This window comes from Amphiura filiformis, chromosome 7, assembly GCF_039555335.1.
Source record: "Amphiura filiformis chromosome 7, Afil_fr2py, whole genome shotgun sequence".
NCBI lineage: Eukaryota > Metazoa > Echinodermata > Ophiuroidea > Amphilepidida > Amphiuridae > Amphiura > Amphiura filiformis.
Window position 1 is genome coordinate 32,523,506 of NC_092634.1, and position 18,775 is coordinate 32,542,280.

The 18,775-nt window shown below is 37.1% G+C and overlaps 1 protein-coding gene across 1 annotated transcript in view; it reads right to left on the reverse strand.

Moving 5' to 3' along the window:
- LOC140157036 (rho guanine nucleotide exchange factor 10-like protein) overlaps nucleotides 1-18,775 on the reverse strand; it is a 150,491-nt gene that overhangs the window by 70,993 nt on the left and 60,723 nt on the right. The window contains exon 3 of the mRNA XM_072180099.1: nucleotides 10,002-10,665. Within this exon, the coding sequence (XP_072036200.1) occupies nucleotides 10,002-10,665 (664 nt within the window). The remainder of the gene's footprint in view (nucleotides 1-10,001; nucleotides 10,666-18,775) is intronic.

The window sequence follows — 18,775 nt, forward strand, 5'->3', positions numbered from 1 at the left end:
AATATCCACACAATGGGCTATTCCAGTTGAAATCCATACACCCCCTATCGGAAGGCATGTCCTTTCATACAATGAGTGCAGACTTCAAATGAGATTCACCCATTCAGGTTACTCAATTTGAAATACATACTCTGTGTGTGAACAATTCGGATCTAGCCGTCCATATTTGAAATCAAATAGAATAGCCCAACTTGGCAGACTACTACTCAATACCACATTCACTCTAAGGATTTCAAGCTCCCTATTCCAATTAGTTGTCCCAACAAAATTCACACACACAAAATAAAAATACTCATTTTGGCCCAATCGCTTTCAGCGCTCAACACTTCTCACTATAATGCAGAATTCCCATCTCATCAATAAGACCTCAAACATTCTCATCTATAACGACAAAGGTCTTTATCCCCAATATATTTGTACATTCACCAAATGACCCTCAAATGTATTGAGTACAAAAACTCATACTTCACAACTTGAGGTCAAATTTCAAGACATGATTGTGATATGGAGGTTATTGAACTCAGCCTCTGGAATTGATGCCATTTTGATTCATAGTATTCTATTCACTTATACAATATGGATTTCTCCAATATCGCAGAGCGCTGGAGGCCATTTTGACTCTAAACTCATGGCATTTACTCAACCCTAACCAGCTTCCCATCATGCCCTCAAGATGTGTACCCATCCCAAATATGGGCCCATTCTTCATGTGTGTATAATGTAACGATGATCGCTCCCGTCTGCAATGAGAGGGAGTTCAGTACAAAATGGTTGCGTTTTGGGGGCACATTTTACATGGAATGAAAGTAGCACATATTTGGCTACAATTGCAGTTTAAATGGGACATTGTAAACTCTTTTCTATAACTTTCTTCGAAATTCAGTTTTAAACTTTTGAATGTCATAACAATGATTGCTGCCATTTGTTACATGGGTGGCATATGACACTACGCATTCAGATCTCACAAATTGTCTTTCTATGATATGAGACAGTAACAAAAAAATCCCTTTAAAAAGGGATGTGCTGGGACATGGTTGTTCACATTGAGTAACTTTATATTTCTTTTTATATAAAAAGTCAAAATAATTTGAAGGGCAAAGATTCGGTTGGTTCAAACCTCAAAATCAGGCACTTTTTCCCAGATACTGGTGATTTGTAGTATGCTATGCACAAGCATACCCACAGGCCCAGTACACTTTACAGGTATTTGTTGACCACTGCACTGTGGCTCGAGAGACACCACATAAACCATTAGGCAACAGTCAGAGACTAGCAGCTAAGAAGCGTGCACCCTTTACAGGGCCCTATACATACCACAATAAACAATCGCAACCAGGACCGGAGATAAAACAGAAAAATTCTAGTGAACTTCAAGTTTTAACACATAAAAGTATTGCCCGAGTAAAGGTCGCAATCTTTTCAGCATTCCCATAAAGCAGCTATCGGTTTGCAAAAAGCTCCACAATTTCTACAATCATCCTCGTGAGTACTATGTCAAGTTGGGAAATTAGACACCGCCGTATAATTGCTTTGATTAAAAAGTATGCATCGCAATGTTTTTCTACTTCTTCATATAATTTCCTGTATTCAAATGAGGCCTTTTATCTCCTGTTTTTCCCCCTACATACGACGAATTTGCGATATAAATAGCCCGAGTTGGAAATTTAACAATTACTGATCGTCTTGATTTTAAATTGATTATTTCTGAGAGACAGGCCTCGGGGAAGATGACATTTATCTTGTTTTCGCCCTACAAGGGTACCGATAACTTTGAAGAAATTGTTTTCGCCTACAAAAATATCGGTAAAAACAAGCATTCTTTACAAGTTTCTTTTGCAGATCTGACAAAAACATGTTGTTTATGACGAGAAATTTGCACATTCTTGTAGTATTACCCATAATTATGTGAGTAGAAATGCTGAGTAATGTTTTTGATAATTAAATTCAACAAATTTCCTTACAAAATGAGAATATGCATGAGATAACATGTTCAGATTATATATGTTTGGCCTAGATTTGTCTCAAACTCTTTTTTGTGTCTGGTAAGAGAGCACAGTGGCCTAGCAATACAAGCTCTGACTCATGATCGGAGGGTTGTGGGTTCGAGCCCCTGTGGTCGTGCTGTGCCATTAGACAAGGCCATTAACCTCTATTGGCTCTCTCCACCTGGGTGTATATAAAATGAGTACCGGCATAATATTGTGCTGGGAAGGTAAAACAGGTTTGCAGGAGGAGCGGCATATCCCTCACAACAAATTAATTCTCAGGCGAGCCTGGCACAAATGGCAAGGAAAAAGAGATGGCCATTTTGGCTTTGACTCAGGCATGAATATGCCTTTACCTTACCTAACTCGGGTACTCTGGCTTTGACTCAGGCATAAATATGCTTTTATAACCTTACCTAACTCGGGTACTCTGGCTTTGACTCAGGCATAAATTTGAATTTACCTTACCGATCTCGTTAAATTAAAAATGATTAAGGTATTTCCAAGAAATAAACAAACTCAAACTGATAAATTAGAAAACAATTTAGATATTTCCAAGAAATTGACAAATTCTACTCAGATTCTCAGCCATCTCTTTAAACAAGCGAGTGACTAATAGTATCGCTTAGAAAACAAGAAATGTAAAAAAATCTCTTCTTCGCTTCTCTCCGAGTCACTAATGTCATTGCATTTGGGTCAACCACATGTAACGTTAGATTCTGTCAATAGTAAATATTACATTAACTGTTAAAACATTGTGTTTGAGAAGAGAAAGAAATCGGTGCTGATTCAATTAGCATGAAGCCCATTAGGCAAATGACTATTGATTCAAGTCCTTTCTACATACACACTCATAGAAGGAGGGTGAAGTTCAATTGTCTATACTCAAAAGTAGGCTAAATCAGTGCACATTTGTATTCTGGGTGGTATCTTGTAACTCCAAATTGAGCATGACATGACTGTGGGTTTTTTAAACTCTTATAACATTTTTTGTATGATTTTGCATCTAAGACGGTCAAATTTCAAAGAAATGTCAAGGGATGTTGAAAGTGAGCATTGCTATGCACGATACATTTCATCTTGACTTTTTGCAACAGTGGCCCTACTTGTGTGACTTCAAGTGATTCAAGTTTTCTTAACCTCTAGCAAACTTACTGCCATTCCTATAGTGTTTCTGATTGGTTAGTTCAATCATCCGAGTGACCAATCAAAATACAGAATCTAGATTGTTAGCATCATTTCTCTTCGGCCCTACTACCATTTTGTCCATGCTGCTGATTAGCTCAATAAATCATAACAGTCTTCTTGTAACCAATTAGCAGGTAGTTCTTATGGGGCTATTAAATGGTAGCAAGAGCATAATGAACTGCTGTAAAGCATCTATATATATCTCATGCTATTAAAAAATAATGCCACCTCCCCTACTTTTAGACTTATTTAGAGATATTACAGTTGCAATCTCCATACCCCCTATGGAAGACATGTACTCAAATCTCCCAGAGAGGGTGTGTGGATTTCAAATGGGGTTACCTGAATGAGTGACTCCGTTGAAAATATACACCCCCCATGTTGGACATTAAGGGGTGCATGGATTGCAACTGAATCTTGAACCACCATGATCATTGACTTTCTGAAAAGCACTACGATCTTAAAACAGATGTTGCCAATTCTCTATATGAATAAACATATATGCCACTTCATACAAAATCTGATTTTCTAAGATTTCTTATTATCAGAATAATATAACACAAGAAAATATCCAATTTGGAACTACAAGTCACGTAGCTATGCCTGAATACAACATACACATGTAATCACGGTGATTGAATTAGCACACACGCAATCCATGGCCGTATTTGAAATCTAATATCCATGTTGAGCATTTTGGCCCACGAGCCAAGCCACGCTACATACCCAATCCACGGCCGTATCTGAAATCCATGCTGAGCATTTTTGCCTCACTACCTGCTTTTCAAAAGCGAAGGTTTGTTTGTCAAATTGGGTTTGTATCGGATAAAAGAAGAAGTTTCAAAACTGGGTTACCTAATTGGGAAGGGAATACTCAATATCGCATGGTATTTTGCATAAATCTATAAAATGTTGCATTATATGTAAATTTCTTTTACCTTAAAAAGAAATTTTAACTGACTGAACCCATCGGTAATTGTCATGATTTCTTTCTTTTTTTATTGAAAACTTCATATTTTAGTAATAGTCTTTATCCAAATTGAAAATAGCTATATGATACATCCACCAACACATTATTCCTCGTAATATATAAAATTTAATGTTAATAGACATGCCAAGTTTTGCTGGCAAAAAATATATCCTGGTGCAAAGAAAACTATAGAAAAAGGAAATCTCTCTGCCAAGATTCCGAATTTACACGGTGGTTTGAAACTTTCCACAACAATCATATTTTCTACCAATCTCTCATCCACCCCACTTCATTTTAACCATTCTCCAGTCCCGTCTTCTGTCCACTCCTCCCCATCCCTTCCCTCTCCAACCATAGGTTCTTGCAACATGCAACTATTGACACTCAACACTCATATTATCTACCAAGCTCTCGTCCATCCCAATTCATTTTAACCATTCTCCAGTCCCATCACCTGTCCACCCCTACCTCATCCCTTCCCTCTTGTCCTCTCCAACAATAGGTTCTTGCAACATGCGACAATTGACACTCAACACTCATATTATCTACTAAGCTCTCGTCCATCCCAATTCATTTTAACCATTCTCCAGTCCCATCACCTGTCCACCCCTACCTCATCCCTTCCCTCTTGTCCTCTCCAACAATAGGTTCTTGCAACATGCGACAATTGACACTCAACACTCATATTATCTACTAAGCTCTCGTCCATCCCAATTCATTTTAACCATTCTCCAGTCCCATCACCTGTCCACCCCTACCTCATCCCTTCCCTCTTGTCCTCTCCAACAATAGGTTCTTGCAACATGCGACAATTGACACTCAACACTCTAATGTTATCTACTCCCATCAGCTCTTGTCCATCCCATATTGCAACATTTTAACCATCTACTAAGCTCAGTCCATCCCATCACCTGTCCAGTCCCCTACCCCTACCTCATCCCTTCCCTCTTGTCCTCTCCAACAATAGGTTCTTGCAACATGCGACAATTGACACTCAACACTCATATTATCTACTAAGCTCTCGTCCATCCCAATTCATTTTAACCATTCTCCAGTCCCATCACCTGTCCACCCCTACCTCATCCCTTCCCTCTTGTCCTCTCCAACAATAGGTTCTTGCAACATGCGACAATTGACACTCAACACTCATATTATCTACTAAGCTCTCGTCCATCCCAATTCATTTTAACCATTCTCCAGTCCCATCACCTGTCCACCCCTACCTCATCCCTTCCCTCTTGTCCTCTCCAACAATAGGTTCTTGCAACATCGACAATTGACACTCAACACAATTGACATTCTCAACACTCATATTATCTACTAAGCTCTCGTCCATCCCAATTCATTTTAACCATTCTCCAGTCCCATCACCTGTCCACCCCTACCTCATCCCTTCCCTCTTGTCCTCTCCAACAATAGGTTCTTGCAACATGCGACAATTGACACTCAACACTCATATTATCTACTAAGCTCTTGTCCATCCCAATTCATTTTAACCATTCTCCAGTCCCATCACCTGTCCACCCCTACCTCATCCCTTCCCTCTTGTCCTCTCCAACAATAGGTTCTTGCAACATGCGACAATTGACACTCAACACTCATATTATCTACTAAGCTCTCGTCCATCCCAATTCATTTTAACCATTCTCCAGTCCCATCACCTGTCCACCCCTACCTCATCCCTTCCCTCTTGTCCTCTCCAACAATAGGTTCTTGCAACATGCGACAATTGACACTCAACACTCATATTATCTACTAAGCTCTCGTCCATCCCAATTTAACCATTCTCCAGTCCCATCACCTGTCCACCCCTACCTCATCCCTTCCCTCTTGTCCTCTCCAACAATAGGTTCTTGCAACATGCGACAATTGACACTCAACACTCATTATCTCCAGTCCCATTTTAACCATTCCCAGTCCCCACCTGTCCACCCCTACCTCATCCCTTCCCTCTTGTCCTCTCCAACAATAGGTTCTTGCAACATGCGACAATTGACACTCAACACTCATATTATCTACTAAGCTCTCGTCCATCCCAATTCATTTTAACCATTCTCCAGTCCCATCACCTGTCCACCCCTACCTCATCCCTTCCCTCTTGTCCTCTCCAACAATAGGTTCTTGCAACATGCGACAATTGACACTCAACACTCATATTATCTACTAAGCTCTCGTCCATCCCAATTCATTTTAACCATTCTCCAGTCCCATCACCTGTCCACCCCTACCTCATCCCTTCCCTCTTGTCCTCTCCAACAATAGGTTCTTGCAACATGCGACAATTGACACTCAACACTCATATTATCTACTAAGCTCTCGTCCATCCCAATTCATTTTAACCATTCTCCAGTCCCATCACCTGTCCACCCCTACCTCATCCCTTCCCTCTTGTCCTCTCCAACAATAGGTTCTTGCAACATGCGACAATTGACACTCAACACTCATATTATCTACTAAGCTCTCGTCCATCCCAATTCATTTTAACCATTCTCCAGTCCCATCTCCATCCACCATTTCCCATCCCTTCACCTCCTTTTCACCAATCACAAGCTCATGCAACATATAACCATCACCACAAAAACATGCAACTCTTACAGATATCATGCAAATGATGCACATTTAATCAAGATTTCAACTTGTTCAGCAGCTCCCACACATTATTTTACAGAATCATTCATCCAGAAGATCAACAAGACAGAAAAATGATCCTCCAAAATAATTTATATGAAAAATAATGGTGCTGTTGCGCGGTAGTTTGATTCATATAGATGTATTATTGCGCATTCTCTATCATTAAGTGATATAAGGACCCTCCAAAATTATGATTTTAATATTTACAAAAATCAATAAGAGTTTGGATCAGGTTTGGTTCGTCCCATCAAAATTCCCCTTGAAAATTTACCTCTGGTTTATAACAGCTATTTGAATTTATTTTTCCATATAATTGGACATTTTTGAGATAGTTTCATGGTTTTTCACAAAAGAATCAAATTCCAACAGAAATGTGAATCATCCCCAATTTCCGAGTCGGATGAATAGTGATGGGAATATATTTCAATTTCAAAATATACTGCAAAAACATACAATTTAAGAGATAGTAAAAGGTAGTCATGTCACGTAAGCAGGTAGGCAGACTGATTCCAAATATAGCGCAATTATTCATGGAACTGATTATATATGGAAGTTTGAATTCAATGAAGTTAAAGAAAAAATCCAACTTAGTCATCAAGTAACATAGACGTTTGGCTACCCAACTGAAGATGACATTTCTTTTTTTTACGATCTGAAATATGCTGTAATAATAGTCATTTGAATTCAATACGTTAAATGAAACAAGATTTTGTTGCTATGCTGTTTTATCTCTTTCTCAAAAACAGAAAGTAGGAATAAGGTTCTTATTTAATTTGAATCTACCGTAAAACCTCGTCTACAAGCATACAGTGTTTTTGATGAAAGTTAAATTAATACGATACATTAGTAAATATGCCAATAAAATGGATTGGTCTTACAATAATACTTGTTTGTATATGCTTGGATCTGTAAGTTATTTGCTCAAATTCCATAATGGCACCGGGATTAATTTAGCTTTCATCAGAAGCACTCTATATGCTTGTAGACGAGATCTTACAGTAAGTCTGAAGCTGTGGTAGATTTGAATCCTTGCTATAAAGCTGTCCCAACATTTTGTGTGGCCTTATATTACAAAGCTTTGGAGAAAACGTACGAGATACAATTTTGCTTTTATGTGCTTAAAAACTCCCACTCTCAGCAATAGATAGAGCCGCAACAATTGCACTTCCTTCATCTTCATATTTTGTTACTATTTTGTTATCACTTATTGTAAGTTAGATGGAAATAAAATGAAAGAAATGGATGAACGAAACCTGATGCCCATTTACTTTTTAGAATATTATAAAGAAATACTAGTAGAACCCGATTGCTTCTTAGATACCGTAATAAAAAGAAAATACTAGTAGAACCTGATTGCTTCTTAGATAATGAAAAACAAAACAATCATGCCCTACTAGTTAGACAAATGGTCTGTTCCTTTTAAATTTCACACCCACCCACTGAGGAAAAATACGGAATTACAACCAAATTCAACAGTTTAAACTAGTCCAGATCCATGCAATGGGCTATTCCATTTAAAATCCACACTACCCCTGTGGAAGAGTTTGGAAATATCTTCCACAGGGGGAGTGTGAAATTCAAATGGAATGAGCACATTAGCAGCACTATTTTGAAACTCTCTCCGACAGGGGAAGATTCAGGTTGAATCTTTCTCATAGGGTGTATGAAATGCAAATGGAGCTGCCTAATGTACTCATTTCCTTTGAAATTCATACTCCCCCTGTGGCAGATATTTCCAAATTCTTCCACAGGGGTAGTGTGGATTTTAAATGGAATAGCCCAATTTCACCCCAAAAAAGTGTTAAAGGTGTGGAAGATTTTTGAATTCCAAACAAAATTTTCAATTTTTAGGCCAAATTGTGCAAACTTCAACTTGTCGTTATCAATTTCAACAACTTCCAACTGAAATTTAGCATAAAACTAGCAACAAGAAAATCCAGCTGAATTGACATTGAGATGGCAGTGGAATCTTCCACAGGGGGTGTGTGGGTTTTAAACAGAACAGCCCAATACAAACCAGATTGAGAGAAGAGAGAACAGCATGATGTACAGAATGAAAGTGATTGAAGAAGTTGCTACAACAGTCACAAATCACAAGCCCAGAGATGATGTTGCGTACGTAGACCATGCAGGATTTTATCCCAAAATTCACCTAGTCCCCAATTTGAAAAAAATCTTTCCATTGCCTATAATTGAAGACTGAATTAAAAAGACTAGTTTGAGTCTGACGTCAGTAACCAATCACAATGCGCTGTTGCCCTGACGTCAGATGCAAACTAGGTTTTTTAATTCAGTCTTCAATTATAGAATGCATTTCAAAATTTGGTTAATTTGATCCACTTGGTACATATGTCAGCCAAATTATAGAATGACAGCATTTCAGAAAGCCAGATGCATGCTAAAATGCTACAAAAGCCTACAACTCGTGTTGTTTTGAACATCATGGTTGTATCATACTAACAATGCCACCAATTTGAAACAAATCGCAGAGAGAAATTACGCTATACCAGTTGAAATCCATATACCCCATTGAAGATATGACTTTCATGTCCCATGCAGTGGGGTGTGGATTTCAAATGGAGTCACCCATTTGGAATTAACACTCCCCATATGGATGATTAAGGTCATGTCTTCCACAGAAGGTGTATGCATTTCAACTGGAATAGCCCAAATCGTTCAAAAGCTACCTGTATTTGTCAGTGGTTGCTAAAATCAAAATTGATGTGAATCCAATTATTTGCATTGCTAATGATGGCATGCTACCAACTGCTGTTCAAAATATTGGTTTAGTGCAGAGTTCTCACTTTATATTTGCTTGAAGGTCACACAGGACCAAATTCATTTCAAAGGTATAGGTGTTTGAGGGCCAAATACACTTTGTTTTGTTGTTTTCTGTACAATTTAGAGTTGTTCAGTGGTTGGCAGGCTTGATCTGGTCCACAGGTTGCCTATTTTTGAGAATCCCTGGTTTAATCGCATTATTGTGACAGCTTACAGACGCAGATGCAAAAAAAGTCTCCAAACATGTTTCGCTAGTAGTGATTGCTATGCTAAGTATGATACAGCCAGTAAGATGACCAACTCCTATTTGAACTCATTCTTACATAAGAAAATCTTCCCCCACTTTTAAAATTTTCAGGATAAAACCCTGCTTTGTGCAGTCACATCACACACAATGCCACACGGTGCTGCACGGTCAACTCGAATTTAAGCTTATCTAATCCTACCTTCATAGTGTTCATTTACATGCCATTCTGTCCCCTCATAGTGGTCCTCACCTCCGACCTCCTTGTCTCGCCTCATCCCGTACGAATTTCGCACCTCGTAAACATCGTCATCATCATCGTCCTCATCCTCGTCACCAATGTGGAAGTGACGATGACCATTGCGCCCTCCTGTTGCAAGCTGTGTTGGTCTTTTTAACGCAGGTTGGAATCGGTACGAAGGTTTGTCGATGATGCCGCCTTTACCGAACGTCGTGGACGGGTGGGCGGCCACGTTGCCATATTCCTCCGGAGTGCCGTGTATTTTTTTGCCAGTCCTTTCGTCCTCGGTTAGTTTATTGACCATATCGGCCACACGGCCACTCTTAAATTCCTCCTCCTCCTCCATAACAACTTCCTCTTCTTCTTCACTCTCATCGCTATCTGCCTGTTGCCTATGTCCGCCTTTATAAGGCATATTTCCATTGAGTTCATCTGCTCTTTGAGCAGCCATTATATCCAATGAGTCGTAATCATCATCGGCTAAATCGCCAGTTCTTTGGTCTATATCTTTCTGGAATGGCACGTTTGCATACAGTTCATCATCACCATCTACACTACCGTCCTCATCTTCCGGAACCGCTTGGTGTCCCTGATGCGCAGGTGCAGGTTTGGTTCCATCTTTACCCTACACAAAAGACAAAAACACACACCACAAAATGAATTATTCCAACAATACTGATGTGGTCTTCAGTTATTTTTACAATCAAATTCTTCTACATAAATCAACAAACTTGACAAGTATGACAAATCCCATGTTTCACTACCACCGATACCGAGTACCAATCTTGGGATAAAGCCACCCGACTTACATAAACACTTTACGCAAATCTTCAAATTATTGATGTTGGATCTAGTTGGTGCAGGGAGAAAATCAAAATGGTAAGAATAATACTTGACAATGCTCTAGAAACACTCTGATTTTCCTCTCCAAATATAGAAACGCATCCTACTTTGTCATTGTTTTACATTATTTGTGTCTATAACACCAGTGTGACATCCACATATGAAAGAGCAAACAATACATGTACTTGATAGGTTAAAAATAGTCAAAAATCCAACAGTAATTTTGACGTACATGTGCCTTTTTTCAAACTAACGTTTATATCATTAGCACAGCCAAATTCCTCAAGTGTCTGCATATGAGAAAAGGTTAATGATCTATCTCTATGTGAAAATGTGGTGCAGTGGTTTAAGGTACTCCACATTGGTGGCCCTGGGTTCAATTATGGCATTGACAAATTGCTAGGATACTGGCTTTGAATAAGTTTTAATTGGACACATCTGAAGACAGTCAGAATTGCGTAAATGAACCATGGGACTACTCTGTCCTTCAGAGGGGATCTTAAGCCACTGGTTATGTGTACAGAGAGCCATACCAACTCATGTAGCTCACAGCAGGTTGAGAAAAGAGCACCATTAGATTCTCAGGGTGGGGGTAGGAAGTTTTCAAAAAAAAAAAAACTTCACCCACTACATGAGCAAAAAAAAAACTTTCCCCACCAACACTAAAAAAAAAAAAAAAACTTCCCCACCTAACTGTGTATAATGCATGAAATTAAAAAAAAAAAAAAACTTGTCATTTTCAAGTGATGAAAAAAAAAAAACTTGCGCCCGGTGCAAAAATTTTTTCTTCCCCGACCCTAACTTCCTACCCCCTGAGTATCAAATGGTGCGTCCCTAAAGAACCCAGACTCTCCAATCATCCTAGTGCTCATTGCCAGACATAATCTGTACCAATAGTGAAGCAGACTAAGAGTGAACAAACTCTGATTTTGATGAAAATTTCTCTCCAGCTATGTTGACATAGGGCATGGAGTACACATGTATAACTCAGCCTAGAGGTCCCACATAGCAAAGTAAACTTGCTGTGTTGTTCTGTTTACATAGTAGCACAACTGAAATTTGTACTTATTACTCATTGCTTTCAGGTCATGTGCCAGACCTATAATACACACAACTGACAAGCTATAATACACACAGCTGACAAGCCAAAGTTCACAACTGTATCTTTTTGATATCTAATGATCACAAGATAACGAACACTATCAGCAAATTTTTTCTCGATTTCGGGCACAGACCAAGACATAAATGAAGCCTAATATGAGCAAAATTAGATTCATCATGTAGAGAGGAAGTTGACAATCTCCACGGGATTGTCGATGCAGACGACAAGTTTCCATTTTTAGAAATGTATATTTTCATTACCATATTTGGGATCAGCATGAAAAATGCATTAAAATGAGTACAAACAAGCCTAGTATTGGTTCAGTGGGTCTTAAGATTAACTCTTGATATTTTGAGAAAATATCTCAAATTTTCTGGTTGCAACACATTTTGTACTCACTATTTACTTAGTCATTAAGATAATAAGATAAACATATTTGATTCAGAGCAAACCCGAGTCATCAGAATGAATATATTCATTATCAGAATCATCTGATGATCAAATGGGATCACACGTCAAATTGAGCCAAATCGATGTGACAAATTATATTTATGTCACACACCCCCACATATCGATCTGACAAAAATAAGCTCACCATTTTCTACATGGTAGCTCAGGATTAGCAATACGAAGCTAACGTTGGTCTACTATTACTACTACTTCAACTTTTCAAATTATTAAGTAACAGGATGGTGAAAGCTAAAAATTCTGTGTGGATTTTTGCTTTTTCTGTTTTTACTCAACAGTGCTCAACCAAGCAATTTTACAGATGACACTTCTATTACTTCTCAAAGTGCTAACATGTTCTAGTTCCTGTCTCTAAGTCCATCTGTGTAAAAACCCATTTTTATCAATCTCCTAAAGGTAAAGTTGCAGGGAGCCTATCACAAGTTAAACCATACTGAATAAAATAACAAAAGTAAGTTTCCCAGTAATATTCATGCAGCATCACCAGTGATCACAGCATTTGCAAATTTGTATGCTGTTAATAATTTTGCTTCAAACTCACCCTAATCTCATAATTGAAAGTACCAATCCATGGATTTATCCGACTGAGAAATATATATCAAAAAAATAGGTACACTAGCTTTCAAAATCTTCATCTTGAAACAAGAATCTTCAGGTTACATGTAGGCCTACCATATAGCACAGTTATATGCTTCTATAAAAATCTGACCTTAAAGGCACTTTCAGCGATTTATTCATTCTGAAAATAGTAAAAATTCAGTTTTTTGAACTTTCTTTTAGTAGCATAGATGTGCTAACATAGCCTGCTAGTTACTTATCCTTCAATTCTACGCAGTTTATACACACTTTAATTTTTTACACTTTCGATGTGATCACTACGCCTTTAATCTCTGAATTAAGTCTGAAATAACCAATCATAGGCTCGTACAGGGAAACAGAAAATCCATGTATCAATCATACAGGAAAAGTATGTATCACAAAAATAATACACCATTAGCATCGGTACGATCTTCACCTTCAAACAACTTGAAGAATTCACAATAAAATTGTAAGTTATACTTTAGTGCACTGAAATCCCTTTAATATCTAAATTAACTCTGAAACAACATATCTTACAAGGAAACAGAAAATCCCCCTATCAATCATACAGGAATGTAAACATCACAAAAAATAAATAATACACTATCAGTAAGATCTCCATATTCAAACAACTAGAAGAATCTACAAAACTTACTCATTCCATATTAATGCTCTGTGTGCTAGCCATATCCTACAACATTATAAGTTTGAGATATTTTCTCAAAATATCACAAGCTTCTGAGCCAATACTAGGCTTGTTTGTACTCATTTTGATGCATTTTTCATGCTGATTCTAAATATGGTCATGAAAATGCACAATTCTGAAAAAAATTGAAACTTGTCGTCTCCATTCGACACCTGCTTGGAGAGGGTTACACACCCTAATCGCTCAATATAAGCTTTGAAATCAATCCACAAGCAAAATGACTTAAAATCACCAATCCATACATCAATCCTACTGAGAAATATACAAGCACACTAGCTTCAACAAAATCTTTTCATAGAGATTCTAAAATACAGGTTACCTGTCCCATATTGCAAATTTATGCTCCTATAAAAACCTGACCCTAATCTGTAAATTCTTCCTGAGGAACACATCCATCTTATACATGGAAAAAATCTTGCATAACAAATTATACACACAGATAGCTTGTACAACTACATAATGAAGGTAAAACAGTGAATCAGAAAACTTCTGAGAATTGAGAGTGTACCTCCTCAATCATATGATTCATTCACGGTCAACCTCCTGAACAGTGTTGCCCGAAATGTGTATCGTCATGGCATTGTTTTTTGACAAGGAAAAGACACCCAACACCCAAAAAGGCACCCAACAATGTTTATTTCATGTCAAGTTCTACAGAGCAAAATGCCTTCAAATGTGCCACATTTTGATATGAGTAAGACACCCTAAATTTGATTTTGCCTTATGAACATATAGAATTCTATAGACCTTTTTCCTGTGACGTCACTAAATCAACAATGGGGTCTTAGATGTAAGCAAACAACATGTGCGTTCCCCATGTGCCCACGATGTGAAAACACCAAACACTGCATTTTTTCTCTACGGTTTTGTTAACTTTAACTATAGCTTCCACAAAATAACTGTTCTAACGGGAACTGAATACCGTTTACCTTTGTTTCAGCTTGTTTTGATACTACAAAATACAAATAATACGGAAAATAATGCTATTTGAAAATCAATCTTTGTTTTGTTTTACAATTTTGTTTACCGGAGTGGTATTTGTGTTTGGGCGTGTATGACTTGGATGCTGTACCAAATATCGATTGATCGTTGACATCTCGGAAAAAGGTCTATAGTGCAATGCAGCATAAGAAATTTGGTCCGAATTAGCCCAATTGGGCGAGTTAACATCATCCATGGCAACACTGATGATGAGACAAATCCCTAACGTATCAGACACTAAGACAGAGATGAATGGGCTTATAAGACAAGATGCATCAAACTCTTAATATTTTCTCTTTGCTTACTTAATGCTCAGTAGTTCGGTCATTCAACTTTGTGTTACGTATATGGCTGCTTATTTCAAGTACAATTAAGTAGATTAAAAAATTGATCTTTTACTGCTCAAAATATTAGATGTACTTATTAAAGGCACATTCAGTGATTTGCTCATCTGGACGATCGTAAAAATCATCAAAATTCAGATTTTGGAACCTTTGTCATTATCACAGATGTGCTAACATAGTCTGCTAGTGGTTCAGCCAAAAGCTGTGTATTTAAGACAAAATAAGACATATACGTGAATCTGTAATTTATATACTGACAGTAAATAAATTAGCTATGTGTATTTGAATGGGGCTTCAACTTCGTCAATACTGCTGTTTTCTTTGTTTTTTGCCAAATTTGTCATTTCAAAAATACCAAATGACAATTTTAGGCATGAGACTACACATTCATGAAAAAGTCTGGAAATTGTCAAAAAAGCTGGAAAAGCGCGTAAAATTGTTCAAAAACGCCTGAAAAAGGGCTGAAAATAAATAACATTGCGGAAATTTTGACATCACAAAAGTCTGGTTCCAGTGTTTCCACTGAAAAATCTCATGCCTGCAATTTGAATGACTTTTCCTTCCCTGTTAAGCAATTTAAAATCAATTTAAATTTTTTTACACTTTCGCTGGGATCACTGAATGGGACTTTAATTGTAATGTGCCAACTTCATTGCTATGCTATTACTCACTTGAAAACATCTTTAAATATAGATGTTAATTACAATGGTTATTAAAATTTAAAATGTACAGAAAAATTAAAACAAAAGACTAACATGGCTATCTTTTTTATGTATGAGTTTATCAAAACATCAACAAATAGACTAAAATACACATTACCGGTACTTCAAATAGTTTCAACTTTGATGCTTGAATATGTTGCTATATATAAAAATCTCCAAGTTTTTTTTATTTTTTAGGAAAGTGGGGGAATGAGGCTGTGGATCACAAAATACCCCTTTGATAACAAAAGAGGGGCTTTAATATTTCACTGGGCCAATGTCCCATGAAACCTCTACCGATCTCTACACTGTACTGAACATGATGCATGGGGCTATCATGCGTAGGGAATAATTCATTAGTGAAATCCGAATTCAGGTTGCTAAGTGCAATTGTCCGAGTATGTGCTCATCTTTACGAGTGTTTACACTCTGAGTCACTTACAATTTGTTACTGGTGTGAGGTACCGTGGATATTATAGTTTCATGTTGGACAATCAATTTTATTTCCCAGGCTTTGTGCTTGCATCTATGGACAAATTTTTGGGAGTTTACTTCTTTGATACTCTATACTGTACGTTGTCTCAAGTGCTGTCAGTGCATTTACGCGTTTGCGTCGCCAGCGTCCTGACAAACCGCACTTCTACAGTGTATACACCCTGTGGGATTATGTTAGTGCGCGCAATGTTCTGATACAGAGATTAGAACCAGTTCCTCATAAGTTTATTAAAGATTAAACTTTCAACATAAAATAAGTAAAACTTAATGGTTTCTTACTTCCATTTCACTCAATTCATGTACAAATTTGAGCAACGTATTGGCAATGAGATATTTTCATGCAATTTATTATTCACTCCTCTAAATTTTGAAACCGTTTGTTTAATCATTTAAATTTGGGTACAGTTTTGTTCAAAGACCTTTGCATCTTCATTTAAGATTTTAAAATGCATGTTTATTTGTCTCCATATGGAGAAACCCTTGGATCCTGATGGGACCATGCTCAAGCAAAATGCTCAAGCCATGTTAAAAAAAAGCCTATATAAGCATACTCGCATGCGGAAAGAAAAGAAAAGAGAGGGAAAAATAAATATGAATAAAAGATAAAGATCAAGGAAAAGAAGGCCGCTGATAATAATAAATCAAGTGAACAATTTCAGCATTTGGAAGGGGACAAGAATCATTACATTTTTAAGCAATGAATTTTTTTTCACTTTAAATATAATCACACAGACACCAATTATGCATGCATGTAATATGTCACTGAGTCACAGAATCCAACTTTCATCGAGTCGCATTTCCTCTTTTGAACAGAGAATAAAATCTTCAATATCAAGCATCCATGGTGTGCACTTCATCAGAAAGGAAGCCTTCATAAAGAGCCATGGAAATTATGGAACACCAAATCCCATGCGATCCCACTTGGCGGATCCACTTCATATCCGGGTACGGGAATTGGATGCCTGTATGAGCTGCATTGTGGTAGATGTAACTCCACACCGCGTCTCTGCATCAGTCAATTGGTGATTGCCATGCGGTGTCACAGACTTGGTGTGACTACAAACAAGAGTTTTGTATTCCGAATTCGAATGTGGGGTAGCATTTTGCATGCTGATGTAGTCTCTTATTAAGTTTGATGAGTTAACATTTTTATTCTGACAATGTCCTCATTTTTTTAATTAAGTTTGAATGAGATCCACCAGTTTATATCTAATTCTATGTCTAACATGGTCTTATCACTGTTTTATGACATATAATTTTACCACCTTCACATTGTACTAGTACGAATTAAGGTTTGCACATTGCATGATATACTGACATTGTCCTCAGTTTTGAACACGGTTAACCCATTACATGCAAACATTTCTTCGATTTGATGCTTATGTTGTCTTTAATGTTGTGTTAAGTTTGAATGCAGTTAGGGTATGGAATGCTTTACATTTAGTTTAGCTAAATTGAAGCTAGCATTTTACATCATTTAATGGTGGGTGGTACAATTGTAAAGCATGATGTTTTGTTACCTCACATTAAGGGATCTAGAATGAGCGTTTATGGCATTTCGACAGTATTTTTGTGGGACATGAGAGCACATCAGACATATCGAATTGCATTCTGAATACTGAAGCATGTCTTTCTGATATCAAATAATTTTCATTTTTGAAATTCACGATATAATACAAATTTTATGACAAATTATTAAAATTTGATATTTTTCAAATTTTTGATATATAACAGTCCTCGAAATAAATTTTATAAATCTAATGATATATTCTTAAAGTGTATGTAACTGGGAGGAGGAAAAGCCGACGATCAATTGAAAATTTTGACCTTTTATATTGAAGATATGGATTTTTTTTCCCCAAAAGACCTTTTTTTTTGTTGGTGTTTTGGGAAAAAATCCATATCTTCAATACTGAAAAGGTCAAAATTTTCAATTGATCGTCGGCTTTTCATCCCACCTACATACACTTTAAGTATAAATCATCAGATTTATAAAGTTTACTTCAAGTACTGTTAAATATCAAAAATATCAATTTTAATGATTTGCCATAAAATGTGTATTACATTGCGAATTTCAAAAAATCAAAATTATTTGATATCAGAAGGACATTCTTCGTATTCAGAATACAATTCGGTATGTCTGATGTGCTCTAATGTCCCACAATAAATACTGTCCAAACGTTCATACCCCTTCCCTTAAGACACATCACCTAAATATTCCAGCTTATTCAAACATTTGGGTTCAATTACTTAGCAGTTTGGATCTAGAAACAAGAAATAGGGTAGCTGCAGGTAATATGGGACAGCAGGTAATATGGGACACCTGTTTTCATTTTAACAAAAAGTAGCTTAGAGAAGGTACACACTTTAAGTTGATTTGTTAAGTGTTTAGAGACATCAATTGTGCTTCTAGAAATGCAGTTTTGGAGTCTGTGTATCAAACTCTTGGAAATCAATGCCAAAAAGAGTGAAATTGCCCAAAATTTACGCTGCTTTTTTTTTGGCCTGATATAAAA